Here is a 15685-nt window from a genome sequence, read left to right on the forward strand (position 1 = left end):
CCAGACCATGTGTTGTTAGTTGTTATATTTGTTTGTCTATTTACTCTGAGTAGTCAGGTCCAGACCATGTGTTGTGTGTTGTTATATTTGTTTGTCTATTTACTCTCAGTAGTCAGGTCCAGACCATGTGTTGTGTGTTGTTGTATTTGTTTGTCTATTTACTCTGAATAGTCAGGTCCAGACCATGTGTTGTTAGTTGTTGTATTTGTTTGTCTATTTACAGTGAGCAGTCAGGTCCAGACCATGTGTTGTTAGTTGTTATATTTGTTTGTCTATTTACTCTGAGTAGTCAGGTCCAGACCATGTGTTGTGTGTTGTTGTATTTGTTTGTCTATTTACTCTCAGTAGTCAGGTCCAGACCATATGTTGTTAGTTGTTATATTTGTTTGTCTATTTACTCTGAGTAGTCAGGTCCAGTCCATGTGTTGTGTGTTACTCCGAGTAGTCAGGTGCAGACCATATGTTGTTAGTTGTTGTATTTGTTTGTCTATTTACAGTGAGCAGTCAGGTCCAGACCATGTGTTGTTAGTTGTTATATTTGTTTGTCTATTTACTCTGAGTAGTCAGGTCCAGACCATGTGTTGTGTGTTGTTGTATTTGTTTGTCTATTTACTCTCAGTAGTCAGGTCCAGACCATATGTTGTTAGTTGTTATATTTGTTTGTCTATTTACTCTGAGTAGTCAGGTCCAGACCATGGGTTGTGTGTTGTTGTATTTGTTTGTCTATTTACTCTGAGTAGTCAGGTCCAGATCATGTGTTGTGAGTTGTTGTATTTGTATGTCTATTTACTCTGAGTAGTCAGGTCCAGACCATGTGTTGTGTGTTGTTGTATTTGTTTGTCTATTTACTCTGAGTAGTCAGGTCCAGACCATGTGTTGTTGTATTTGTTTGTCTATTTACTCTGAGTAGTCAGGTCCAGACCATGTGTTGTGTGTTGTTACATTTGTATGTCTATTTACTCTGAGTAGTCAGGTCCAGACCATGTGTTGTGTGTTACTCTGAGTAGTCAGGTGCAGACCATATGCTAGTATTAGTGTGTCAGTGTTATGCTTTAAATGGTTTAACATCAGTTTTGTGTCATGATATGTCTCATGTTCTTTGTTGTGTCACGATGTGTATCATGTCATGTGATGAACACCAATGTCATTATGTGGCTCTTGTTCTGTGTTGAACACCAGTGGTGTGTCATGTATCTCATGATATGTCTCATGTTTTGTGATGAATATCAGTGTTTTGTCATGGTGTGTCCCATGTCCTTTGTTGAACATCAGTGTTGAACATCATTGTTGTGTCATGATGTCATATTTTGTGCCGAACACCATTGTTGTGTCAAGATGTGGCTAATGTATTGTGTTGAACATCAGTGTTGTGTCATGATGTGACTCACGTTTTCTGTTAACCATACCAGTAATTGTAGTGTCCTGATGTGTTACATGTTGTGTGTTTTACACCAGTGTTGTGTCATGATGTGTCTTATGTTCTGTGTTGAACATCTGTGTTAAGTCATAATGTATCATGTTTTGTGTTTAACATCAGTGTAAAGTCATAATGTATCATGTTCTGTGTTGAACATCTGTGTTAAGTCATAATGTATCATGTTCTGTGTTGAACATCAGTGTAAAGTCATAATGTACCATGTTCTGTGTTGAACATCTGTGTTAAGTCATAATGTATCATGTTTTGTGTTGAAAATCTGTGTTAAGTCATAATGTATCATGTTCTGTGTTGAACATCTGTGCTAAGTCATAATGTATCATGTTCTGTGTTGAACATCTGTGTTAAGTCATAATGTATCATGTTCTGTGTTGAACATCTGTGTTATGTCATAAAGTATCATGTTCTGTGTTGAACATCTGTGTTAAGTCATAATGTACCATGTTCTGTGTTGAACATCTGTGTTAAGTCATAATGTATCATGTTTTGTGTTGAAAATCTGTGTTAAGTCATAATGTATCATGTTCTGTGTTGAACATCTGTGCTAAGTCATAATGTATCATGTTCTGTGTTGAACATCTGTGTTAAGTCATAATGTATCATGTTCTGTGTTGAACATCTGTGTTATGTCATAAAGTATCATGTTCTGTGTTGAACATCTGTGTTAAGTCATAATGTATCATGTTCTGTGTTGAACATCTGTGTTAAGTCATAATGTATCATGTTCTGTGTTGAAAATCAGTGTTATGTCATAATGTATCATGTTCTGTGTTGAACATCTGTGTTAAGTCATAATGTATCATGTTCTGTGTTGAACATCAGTGTTAAGTCATAAAGTATCATGTTCTGTGTTGAACATCTGTGTTAAGTCATAATGTACCATGTTCTGTGTTGAACATCTGTGTTAAGTCATAATGTACCATGTTCTGTGTTGAACATCAGTGTTAAGTCATAATGTACCATGTTCTGTGTTGAACATCTGTGTTAAGTCATAATGTATCATGTTCTGTGTTGAACATCTGTGTTTAGTGATAATGTATCATGTTTTGTGTTGAACATCTGTGTTAAATCATAATGTATCACGTTCTGTGTTGAACATCTGTGTTATGTCATAATGTATCATGTTCTGTGTTGAACATCTGTGTTTAGTGATAATGTACCATGTTCTGTGTTGAACATCTGTGTTAAGTCATAATGTACCATGTTCTGTGTTGAACATCAGTGTTAAGTCATAATGTACCATGTTCTGTGTTGAACATCTGTGTTAAGTCATAATGTACCATGTTCTGTGTTGAACATCTGTGTTAAGTCATAATGTATCATGTTCTGTGTTGAACATCTGTGTTAAGTCATAATGTATCATGTTCTGTGTTGAACATCTGTGTTTAGTGATAATGTATCATGTTTTGTGTTGAACATCTGTGTTAAATCATAATGTATCACGTTCTGTGTTGAACATCTGTGTTATGTCATAAAGTATCATGTTCTGTGTTGAACATCTGTGTTAAGTCATAATGTATCATGTTCTGTGTTGAACATCTGTGTTAAGTCATAATGTATCATGTTCTGTGTTGAACATCTGTGTTATGTCATAATGTATCATGTTTTGTGTTGAACATCTGTGTTAAGTCATAATGTACCATGTTCTGTGTTGAACATCTGTGTTAAGTCATAATGTATCATGTTTTGTGTTGAAAATCTGTGTTAAGTCATAAAGTATCACGTTCTGTGTTGAACATCTGTGTTAAGTCATAATGTATCATGTTCTGTGTTGAACATCTGTGTTATGTCATAATGTATCATGTTCTGTGTTGAACATCAGTGTTAAGTCATAAAGTATCACGTTCTGTGTTGAACATCTGTGTTAAGTCATAATGTATCATGTTCTGTGTTGAACATCTGTGTTATGTCATAATGTATCATGTTCTGTGTTGAACATCTGTGTTAAGTCATAATGTATCATGTTCTGTGTTGAACATCTGTGTTATGTCATAATGTATCATGTTCTGTGTTGAACATCAGTGTAAAGTCATAATGTATCATGTTCTGTGTTGAACATCTGTGTTATGTCATAATGTATCATGTTCTGTGTTGAACATCTGTGTTAAGTCATAATGTATCATGTTCTGTGTTGAAAATCAGTGTTATGTCATAAAGTATCACGTTCTGTGTTGAACATCTGTGTTAAGTCATAATGTATCATGTTCTGTGTTGAACATCTGTGTTATGTCATAATGTATCATGTTCTGTGTTGAACATCAGTGTAAAGTCATAATGTACCATGTTCTGTGTTGAACATCTGTGTTAAGTCATAATGTATCATGTTCTGTGTTGAACATCTGTGTTATGTCATAATGTATCATGTTCTGTGTTGAACATCAGTGTAAAGTCATAATGTATCATGTTCTGTGTTGAACATCTGTGTTATGTCATAATGTATCATGTTCTGTGTTGAACATCTGTGTTATGTCATAATGTATCATGTTCTGTGTTGAACATCTGTGTTAAGTCATAATGTATCATGTTCTGTGTTGAACATCTGTGTTATGTCATAATGTATCATGTTCTGTGTTGAACATCAGTGTAAAGTCATAATGTATCATGTTCTGTGTTGAACATCTGTGTTATGTCATAATGTATCATGTTCTGTGTTGAACATCTGTGTTAAGTCATAATGTATCATGTTCTGTGTTGAAAATCAGTGTTATGTCATAAAGTATCACGTTCTGTGTTGAACATCTGTGTTAAGTCATAATGTATCATGTTCTGTGTTGAACATCTGTGTTATGTCATAATGTATCATGTTCTGTGTTGAACATCAGTGTAAAGTCATAATGTACCATGTTCTGTGTTGAACATCTGTGTTAAGTCATAATGTATCATGTTCTGTGTTGAACATCTGTGTTATGTCATAATGTATCATGTTCTGTGTTGAACATCAGTGTAAAGTCATAATGTACCATGTTCTGTGTTGAACATCAGTGTTAAGTCATAATGTATCATGTTCTGTGTTGAACATCAGTGTTAAGTCATAATGTATCATGTTCTGTGTTGAACATCTGTGTTAAGTGATAATGTATCATGTTCTGTGTTGAACATCTGTGTTAAGTCATAATGTACCATGTTCTGTGTTGAACATCTGTGTTGTGTCATAAAGTATCATGTTCTGTGTTTAAAAACAGTGTTATGTCATAATGTATCATGTTTTCTGTTGAACATCTGTGTTAAGTCATAATGTATCATGTTCTGTGTTGAAAATCAGTGTTATGTCATAATGTATCATGTTCTGTGTTGAACATCTGTGTTATGTCATAATGTATCATGTTCTGTGTTGAACATCTGTGTTAAGTCATAAAGTATCATGTTCTGTGTTGAACATCTGTGTTAAGTCATAATGTATCATGTTCTGTGTTGAACATCTGTGTTAAGTCATAATGTATCATGTTCTGTGTTGAACATCTGTGTTAAGTCATAATGTATCATGTTCTGTGTTTAAAAACAGTGTTATGTCATAATGTATCATGTTCTGTGTTGAAAATCTGTGTTATGTCATAATGTATCATGTTCTGTGTTGAACATCTGTGTTATGTCATAAAGTATCATGTTCTGTGTTGAACATCTGTGTTAAGTCATAATGTATCATGTTCTGTGTTGAACATCTGTGTTAAGTGATAATGTATCATGTTCTGTGTTGAAAATCAGTGTTATGTCATAAAGTATCATGTTCTGTGTTGAACATCTGTGTTAAGTCATAATGTATCATGTTCTTTGTTGAACATCTGTGTTATGTCATAATGTACCATGTTCTGTGTTGAACATCAGTGTTAAGTCATAATGTACCATGTTCTGTGTTGAACATCTGTGTTAAGTCATAATGTATCATGTTCTGTGTTGAACATCTGTGTTATGTCATAATGTATCATGTTCTGTGTTGAAAATCAGTGTTATGTCATAATGTATCATGTTCTGTGTTGAACATCTGTGTTAAGTCATAATGTATCATGTTCTGTGTTGAACATCTGTGTTAAGTCATAATGTATCATGTTCTGTGTTGAACATCTGTGTTAAGTCATAATGTATCATGTTCTGTGTTGAACATCTGTGTTAAGTGATAATGTATCATGTTCTGTGTTGAAAATCAGTGTTATGTCATAAAGTATCATGTTCTGTGTTGAACATCTGTGTTAAGTCATAATGTATCATGTTCTGTGTTGAACATTTGTGTTGTCATAATGTATCATGTTCTGTGTTGAACATCTGTGTTAAGTCATAATGTATCATGTTCTGTGTTGAACATCTGTGTTATGTCATAATGTATCATGTTCTGTGTTGAACATCAGTGTAAAGTCATAATGTACCATGTTCTGTGTTGAACATCAGTGTTAAGTCATAATGTATCATGTTCTGTGTTGAACATCAGTGTTAAGTCATAATGTATCATGTTCTGTGTTTAAAAACAGTGTTATGTCATAATGTATCATGTTTTCTGTTGAACATCTGTGTTAAGTCATAATGTATCATGTTCTGTGTTGAAAATCAGTGTTATGTCATAATGTATCATGTTCTGTGTTGAACATCTGTGTTATGTCATAATGTATCATGTTCTGTGTTGAACATCTGTGTTAAGTCATAATGTATCATGTTCTGTGTTGAAAATCTGTGTTATGTCATAATGTATCATGTTCTGTGTTGAACATCTGTGTTATGTCATAAAGTATCATGTTCTGTGTTGAACATCTGTGTTAAGTCATAATGTATCATGTTCTTTGTTGAACATCTGTGTTATGTCATAATGTACCATGTTCTGTGTTGAACATCAGTGTTAAGTCATAATGTACCATGTTCTGTGTTGAACATCTGTGTTAAGTCATAATGTATCATGTTCTGTGTTGAACATCTGTGTTATGTCATAATGTATCATGTTCTGTGTTGAAAATCAGTGTTATGTCATAATGTATCATGTTCTGTGTTGAACATCTGTGTTAAGTCATAATGTATCATGTTCTGTGTTGAACATCTGTGTTAAGTCATAATGTATCATGTTCTGTGTTGAAAATCAGTGTTATGTCATAAAGTATCATGTTCTGTGTTGAACATCTGTGTTAAGTCATAAAGTATCATGTTCTGTGTTGAACATCTGTGTTAAGTCATAATGTATCATGTTCTGTGTTGAACATCTGTGTTAAGTCATAATGTATCATGTTCTGTGTTTAAAAACAGTGTTATGTCATAATGTATCATGTTCTGTGTTGAAAATCTGTGTTATGTCATAATGTATCATGTTCTGTGTTGAACATCTGTGTTAAGTCATAATGTATCATGTTCTGTGTTGAACATCTGTGTTAAGTCATAATGTATCATGTTCTGTGTTGAACATCTGTGTTAAGTCATAAAGTATCATGTTCTGTGTTGAACATCTGTGTTAAGTCATAATGTATCATGTTCTGTGTTGAACATCTGTGTTAAGTCATAATGTATCATGTTCTGTGTTTAAAAACAGTGTTATGTCATAATGTATCATGTTCTGTGTTGAAAATCTGTGTTATGTCATAATGTATCATGTTCTGTGTTGAACATCTGTGTTATGTCATAAAGTATCATGTTCTGTGTTGAACATCTGTGTTAAGTCATAATGTATCATGTTCTGTGTTGAACATCTGTGTTAAGTGATAATGTATCATGTTCTGTGTTGAAAATCAGTGTTATGTCATAAAGTATCATGTTCTGTGTTGAACATCTGTGTTAAGTCATAATGTATCATGTTCTTTGTTGAACATCTGTGTTATGTCATAATGTACCATGTTCTGTGTTGAACATCTGTGTTAAGTCATAATGTATCATGTTCTGTGTTGAACATCTGTGTTATGTCATAAAGTATCATGTTCTGTGTTGAACATCTGTGTTAAGTCATAATGTATCATGTTCTGTGTTGAACATTTGTGTTGTCATAATGTATCATGTTCTGTGTTGAACATCTGTGTTAAGTCATAATGTATCATGTTCTGTGTTGAACATCTGTGTTATGTCATAATGTATCATGTTCTGTGTTGAACATCTGTGTTATGTCATAATGTATCACGTTCTGTGTTGAACATCTGTGTTATGTCATAATGTATCATGTTCTGTGTTGAACATCTGTGTTAAGTCATAATGTATCATGTTCTGTGTTGAACATCTGTGTTAAGTGATAATGTATCATGTTCTGTGTTGAAAATCAGTGTTATGTCATAAAGTATCATGTTCTGTGTTGAACATCTGTGTTAAGTCATAATGTATCATGTTCTGTGTTGAACATCTGTGTTAAGTCATAATGTATCATGTTCTGTGTTGAACATCTGTGTTATGTCATAAAGTATCATGTTCTGTGTTGAACATCTGTGTTAAGTCATAATGTATCATGTTCTGTGTTGAACATCTGTGTTATGTCATAAAGTATCATGTTCTGTGTTGAACATCTGTGTTAAGTCATAATGTATCATGTTCTGTGTTGAACATCTGTGTTAAGTGATAATGTATCATGTTCTGTGTTGAACATCTGTGCTAAGTCATAATGTATCATGTTCTGTGTTGAAAATCAGTGTTATGTCATAATGTATCATGTTCTGTGTTGAACATCTGTGTTAAGTCATAATGTATCATGTTCTGTGTTGAACATCTGTGTTAAGTCATAATGTATCATGTTCTGTGTTGAACATCTGTGTTAAGTCATAATGTATCATGTTCTGTGTTGAACATGTGTTAAGTCATAATGTATCATGTTTTCTGTTGAACACCGTTGTTGTGTCATGATCATGATGATAAGTTTACCTACTATGTTACAAGTTTACCTTCTTGATATTCAATGTTACAAGTTTACCTTCTTGATATTCAATGTTACAAGTTTACCTATTTGATAGTCAATGTTACAAGTTTACCTTCTTGATATTCAATGTTACAAGTTTACCTACTTGATAGTCAATGTTACAAGTTTACCTTCTTGATATTCAATGTTACAAGTTTACCTTCTTGATATTAAATGTTACAAGTTTACCTATTTGATAGTCAATGTTACAAGTTTATCTATTTGATAGTCAATGTTACAAGTTTACCTATTTGATAGTCAATGTTACAAGTTTACCTATTTGAAAGTCAATGTTACAAGTTTACCTACTTGATAGTCAATGTTACAAGTTTACCTATTTGATAGTCAATGTTACAAGTTTACCTATTTGATAGTCAATGTTACAAGTTTACCTACTTGATATGCAATGTTAAAAAGTTTAGCTACTTGATAGTCAATGTAACTGGTTTACCTACTTGATAGTCAATGTTACAAGTTTACCTACTTGATATTCAATGCTACAAGTTTACTTCTTGATAGTCAATGTTACAAGTTTACCTATTTGATAGTCAATGTTACAAGTTTACCTAATTGATAGGCAATGTTACAAGTTTACCTATTTGATAGTCAATGTTACAAGTTTACCTATTTGATAGGCAATGTTACAAGTTTACCTATTTGATAGTCAATGTTACAAGTTTATCTATTTGATAGTCAATGTTACAAGTTTACCTACTTGATATTCAATGCTACAAGTTTACTTCTTGATAGTCAATGTTACAAGTTTACCTATTTGATAGTCAATGCTACAAGTTTACCTACTTGATATTCAATGCTACAAGTTTACCTACTTGATATTCAATGTTACAAGTTTACCTATTTGATAGTCAATGTTACAAGTTTACCTAGCTGATAGTCAATGTTACAAGTTTACCTACTTGGTATTCAATGTTACAAGTTAACCTACTTGGTATTCAATGTTACAAGTTAACCTACTTGGTATTCAATATTACAAGTTTACCGTTTGATAATCAATGTTAGCTCCGTTGGCTAGGCAAAGCTCCAATTCTTCTACTCTTCCTTTTTCAGCAGCTTCAATAAGTTTCTGTAAGAAAGAAATAGAGTTTACATTTAACAGAATGTAAAAAGTGTAGTAACTTAAATGTTTTTCACGCTAATGCCAGACAATAACTATATTTTAGAATGACCAATATTTATTGGTTAATACAAGGGACACAATGTGCTCTATTGAATACAATAATGTGACAAACATTAGTTGGGGTAGGGGGAGGGGTGTGAATTGAAAGCGGTGAAAAATATATATTGTTTTGGCAAAAGCAGTGGTGAAAAAGAAAATAGACCCAGAGGAAACCCTGCTTATGATTACATTGTATACTGTTCCTAAGTTTTGAAGAAGAAAAAGATTTTTTTTAAAACATTTCATCCTCACATAAAAAAGCTAATCTGAGTGAAAATTGTGTTTCAATATTTCCAATATAAACATGCAATTTATAACAACTTGGAAAGGAGCAGTGTAATATTTGTATGTTTGATGATATAATTTATTTGACAGATTTACTTTGAATGTCTCTATTAGCTTTCTCTGTTAAAGAAATAACAGTGTTGTTTATAATATTTTAGCCTAAAAACATATTTTCAATCAAGAAAAAGAAATTAATAAATAGTGACTATTCAATGATCAAGTAGCCTTTTTGTCAGTGGGGAACAATCACCTGTGGGGACATATTTGACACTTATGTGTTTTTACAGGTGTTAATCACTACTTCCAAGTTTTATGACAAACAATAGGTAAGCTTAGGTAATTAAAATGAATAGACCTCTTTTCAGTTCGTTGCATTTCTGTCAAAAACTTTTTGTTTTAGTGAACATCATTCATGCGCTTAGGGGTCTTCGTCACTTCTTTCCCATGTTGAGCGAGTAGTTAAAAAATATAATGCTTTATTGCACAAGTTATAATGGTTACAGTATTTTGTTCATAAAAAAGCTTCTGTCCAACTTAAAATTCCATGAAGGTTTGACAAAAAAAATTGATGTCTAAAAAAAAATTTAACAACAGAAAGAACCTTAATGTTGACGCCGTCGACGGGATTTAGGATCACATTGTCTCGCTTTCGCGACATAAATGTTGCAGGCTCGACAAAAATCACTCAACTGTTTGACTATAAATAAGATTTTTTTTTTACCTTATTCCAATCTTCCATATTTCCTAAAATAGAAAAATAAATGTATAAATATGTTGAGTAATTATTGCGTTTAAACCCACTGCAGTTGTTTGCACCCTTCTTAAGTCACGAATTTGATGTTCAGTAGTTGTCGTTTGTTGATGTGGTTCATAAGTGTTTCTCGTTTCTTGTTTTTTATATAGATAAGACCATTAGTTTTCCTGTTTGAATGGTTTTACACTATAGTCTGGCTCAGGGGGTCCTGTCTGCCTTAAAAACGTTATATTTTTTTTACCGCTATGATTTAAATCATTTGACCAAGAAATTACATTCGATAACTGTCCATCCATTCCATTTAACATTATTTATTAACTAAGCGCTCCATTGATCATCATGTACCGCCCACATTCCGATCCTTACGGAGGTTTAACATTGTTATGCCGTCCATATTCCGTCTCCTGGAAACAACAGGGAGTCGTTATTGTGATTTTCACTTCGACGGTTTCCGCTATTTCCGTAACATTCCGTCAACCAATCAGCGAAACCGTTAACTTCCACCTTCTTCGCGCGGTTTATGTAGCAGACACGCCCATCAAAAAATCAGAAACAGTAACTGAGATTGAATATGCATGTTCACATAAAGTTGTCATTCTCTCTCTTGCTTTCTCCTTGATTTTTGTGCAGAAAAAAAAACTCGTGAAATTAATGTTAGTAATCAGATATTAACTAACTCTTATTTAGCATTTATATCTTATTGCTATGTGGGGTATATTTTAATGGTTTTCTTATCACTTTTGCAGATGACCTTAATGATGCTTACCTCTTTATTTTTATTTTTAAATTATATATATATATTGTAGAATTCGTTCTGTTTATAGTCACACTTTTAAAACTTTTACAGTCCCAAATAATTATCAAATCCCTACTTTTTCGAAGTAAAGTGCATATTTTCCGCATACTCTGAATACACATTCAAGACCTTATATGCCTTTAGCGATGTCTTTGACTTTGTAAACATTTAGTTTACATAGTTGACATTATAAACACATTATTATTCTATTTTCAAACTGTACCGTTAAAGTATATGACGTCATAAAAAAATAGTGTTATTTGTGACGTTTATGTCTAAGACGTCGAAATGAAGTAACCTGCAGGTACTTGAAAATACCCAAATAAATGGAGTTCACATCGTATCAAAATCATTACATGTATACTCAACTAAGCAATATGCTGTGAATGAATAAACTGGCGCATAATAATTCATTTATTCATAATTTTATGATTATTTTTATATTGTATTATAAAATGTTTTCACGTTTCACGTATGCCATCCATCCCGACATTTGGGCAATATTTTTTTCAATAAAGTCCAATTATTTTTACTTTGCTAATACTTGAGATTTGTCAGTCGACAGCATGGAGAACATTTCAGGCTGCATGTTGGGAATATCAAGCAGGAGGAAACGGTTTACTAAAAACCTTACTAAAAACCTTACCCAGAATGAATTAGAATACATTAGGCATACATCTTTATAATTCGTCTTAAAAAACACGACATAACATTATTTATGTGATAGGTGTTACATTAAAAACTATTCAACTATCTAAATAAAATCAAACTTGAGAATGACCTACTCCTTGAATTCTCATTTAGATTTCCATGCAATGTTTAATCTTTTTTTTTTTTTTTTTGGGGGGGGGGAATAATAGCAAAAATTAGCGAAATATCAAATTTATTACAAACTTACCTCAACGTGGGATAATATTTTGCCAACTTAAAACGAAGTATCTCCAGTTATTAAGAAATTGACACTGTAAAACAGACAAAGTTGGGATGTAAAAGATACAAATGTATAAAAGAATATGTGCGATGATTGCCAATGAGATAACTCTCCATCATAGTCATAATTAGTATAAGTCAACCATTATGGATCAAAGTACAGACTTAAACATGAAGCATTGGCGCTTCCAAATATTGAATAGACAGTGTTAAACCATTAAAACAGGACAACCAACCGACTTATCTATATGAATAATGCAATTATTTTTACAATTTACTCAAAAACGAGCACATTTACCCTACTTTTTTATATGACAATTGGCTTGAAGTTTATTTGTCCCAACGTTTTTTTATAAACCAGATCGATAAACATGCAGCAAATATGTAGTTTTTCTTAAATCAATTGCCTTAAATCAAAATGTACGTGTAAGGGTTCAGCTGATCCAGTGTCCTGCCAACTTTATAAATCTTATAAATTTGTTAAGAACTATAACGACAGACTGTATGTTATGTTGACTGAAAGAAAAACTAGGTCCATTTATAAGTAACATACAGAAAACAGGAAATATATATTTTTCAAAATTTCCTAATACTAGATACTATTTTTTTTATCATAAACAATTAGATTCTGACCATGTTTGGTAGAAATCCAGGATTGTTTCAGAAAGTTATTAAGATTTTAAAAACTTTACAGCCGATTGCATAGAGTGTGTAGACAAAGGTAATATCTTTTGTTAGCTTGCTTTATAACTGAACAGTAAGTCATTATAATGTTAGGTAAACTACCCTCCTTTAAGATTGATTGATTAATTGTTGGTTGCTTAACGTCCAGTGGCAAATATTTCATGCATATTCAGGACGAGAACAAGTTTCACAATAAATACTATAGGTTGGTCTTGAAATAATAGAGGCCATCTGAGATGATGGTCGGGGAAATTTGGACTGCCACTGGAAAATAAGGGTATATTGGATAGGGACAGAAATTTTGCCTTGCAACAGGCCACCTACGGACCCCTCAAAGAGTTGTTGCAAGGGTTCTTAACGTGCAAAGAGCGTGGAACTCACTTTACAGGAGGAATCGGATTTAACATGCCCAATCTGACCGGACGTGACTGCAAACTTGATACATCCCGCACAGCCAAACGGACTTCGGCAAGCGTTTTACTGCCGGTCAGAAGAAGACCAAGTGACCATATTTCTATTCCCCAGTCACTCTTGGGGTCCCTCCTTTAAGAGTAGACTAGCCCGACAGGAAACCAATCTAATGTATTTGTTTCACCAAATATACTACCTTTGTCTTCACACTCAATGCAATCAGCTAACAACAAAGTGAATGTAATGATTCACATACGGACAAAAATATGAAAGTTATCAACATTTAAAAATCTTTACCAGCAGAGTGCATATTTGTGGACGTCTCAACCGCCGACAGCAGAATGCATGTTCGATATGTCTCTCTCGAAGGCTCGAAAAAAATGAATTATTAATGAAGAATTGTTACACAAATGCAAAGTATAATTTTGTAACGAACACATTCATAAGTCTTCATCGAAATTTGCATTATTTTTATGTTTATGTTTCGAACATGCACAAAAATAAGGAGATGTATTATGATTGCCAATGACACAACTGTTCAAGAAAGGCCAAATCAAAAAGATATAAGCGGCAAATATAGACAACCACACAACCTTCAACAATGAAAAATAGTCCGTTTTAAAAGGTCCCGTCCCGACATGAAAAATAAGAACCAATTCAATTATTGGTATATTAGAAAAAGAAATTATGATTTCAGGGCAGATAGATCTTCACCTGTTTAACAATTCTACCCCGTCAGCCAAAAACTGCATTTTACCCCTATGTTCTATTTTTAGCCATGGCGGCCATCTTGGATGGTTGGCCGGGTCACCGGACACATTTTTTAAACTAGATACCCCAATGATGATTGTGGCCAAGTTTGGTTTAATTTGGCCCAGTAGTTTCAGAGAAGATTTTTGTAAAAGTTAACGACGACGACGGACGACGGACGACAACGACGCTGGACGCCAAGTGATGAGAAAAGCTCACTTGGCCTTTTAGGCCAGGTGAGCTAAAAATAGTATGTAATAACTAGAGGCTCTAAAGAGCCTGTGTCGCTCACCTTGGTCTATGTGAATATTAAAGGAAGCAGATGGATTCATGACAAAATTGTATTTTGGTGATGGTGATGTGTTTGTACATCTTACTTTACTGAACATTCTTGCTGCTTAAAATTATCTCTATCTATAATGAACTTGGCCCATTAGTTTCAGTGGAAAATGTTAGTAAAAATTTACAAATTTTATGAAAATTGTTAAAAATTGACAATAAAGAACAATAACTCCTAAGGGGGTCAATTGACCATTTCGGTCATGTTGACTTATTTGTAAATCTTACTTTGCTGAACATTATTGTTGTTTACAGTTTATCTCTATCAATAATAATATTCAAGATAATGACCAAAAACAGCAAAATTTCCTTAAAACTAACAATTCAGGGTCAGCAACCCAACAACGGGTTGTGCGATTCATCTAAATATTTCAGAGCAGATAAATGTTGACCTGATAAACAATTTTACCCCATGTCAGATTTGCTCTAAATGCTTTGGGTTTTGAGTTATAAGCCAAAAACTGCATTTTACCCCATGTTCTATTTTTAGCCATGGCGGCCATCTTGGTTCGATGGCCTGGTCACTGGACACATTTTTCAAACTACTAACCCAAAAGATGATTGTGGCCAAGTTTGGATTAATTTGGCCTAGTAGTTTCAGAGGAGAAGATTTTTGTAAAAGATTACTAAGATTTACGAAAAATGGTTAAAAATTGACTATAAAGGGCAATAACTCCTAAAGGGGTCAACTGACCATTTCGGTCATGTTGACTTATTTGTAAATCTTACTTTGCTAAACATAATGGCTGTTTACAGTTTATCTCTATCTATAATAATATACAAGATAATAACCAAAAACAGAAAAATTTCCTTAAAATTACCAATTCAGGGGCAGCAACCCAACAACGGGTTGTCAGATTCATCTGAAAATTTCAGGGTAGAAAGATCTTGACCTGATAAACAATTTTACCAATGTCAGATTTGCTCTAAATGCTTTGGTTTTTGAGTTATAAGCCAAAAACTGCATTTTACCCCTATGTTCTATTTTTAGCAGTGGCGGCCATCTTGGTTGGTTGGCCGGGTCACCGGACACATTTTTTAAACAAAATACCCCAAAGATAATTGTGGCCAAGTTTGGATAAATTTGGCCCAGTAGTTACAGAGGAGAAGATTTTTGTAAAAGATTACTAAGATTTACGAAAAATGGTTAAAAATTGACTATAACAGTCAGGGGACTTACTTAAACAAGTGATTTTCTAAATCACTGATTCAAGTAACATTATTTCCATAAAGGTTGGAAGTTAGAGTTGTCTTTCTTTAATAATCACCTATTTAAGTAGTAT

General features: G+C 33.2%; 1 protein-coding gene across 1 annotated transcript in view; it reads right to left on the minus strand.

Moving 5' to 3' along the window:
* LOC139498898 (uncharacterized) overlaps window positions 1–15685 on the minus strand; it is a 332230-nt gene that overhangs the window by 82464 nt on the left and 234081 nt on the right. Inside the window, exons 6-7 of the mRNA XM_071287488.1 lie at window positions 10460–10482; window positions 9277–9360 (exon numbers count right to left, since the gene is read on the minus strand). Coding sequence (XP_071143589.1) covers window positions 9277–9360; window positions 10460–10477 — 102 coding nt within the window. The 5' untranslated portion in view covers window positions 10478–10482. The remainder of the gene's footprint in view (window positions 1–9276; window positions 9361–10459; window positions 10483–15685) is intronic.

Source organism: Mytilus edulis, chromosome 12 (genome assembly GCF_963676685.1).
Source record: "Mytilus edulis chromosome 12, xbMytEdul2.2, whole genome shotgun sequence".
Lineage (NCBI taxonomy): Eukaryota > Metazoa > Mollusca > Bivalvia > Mytilida > Mytilidae > Mytilus > Mytilus edulis.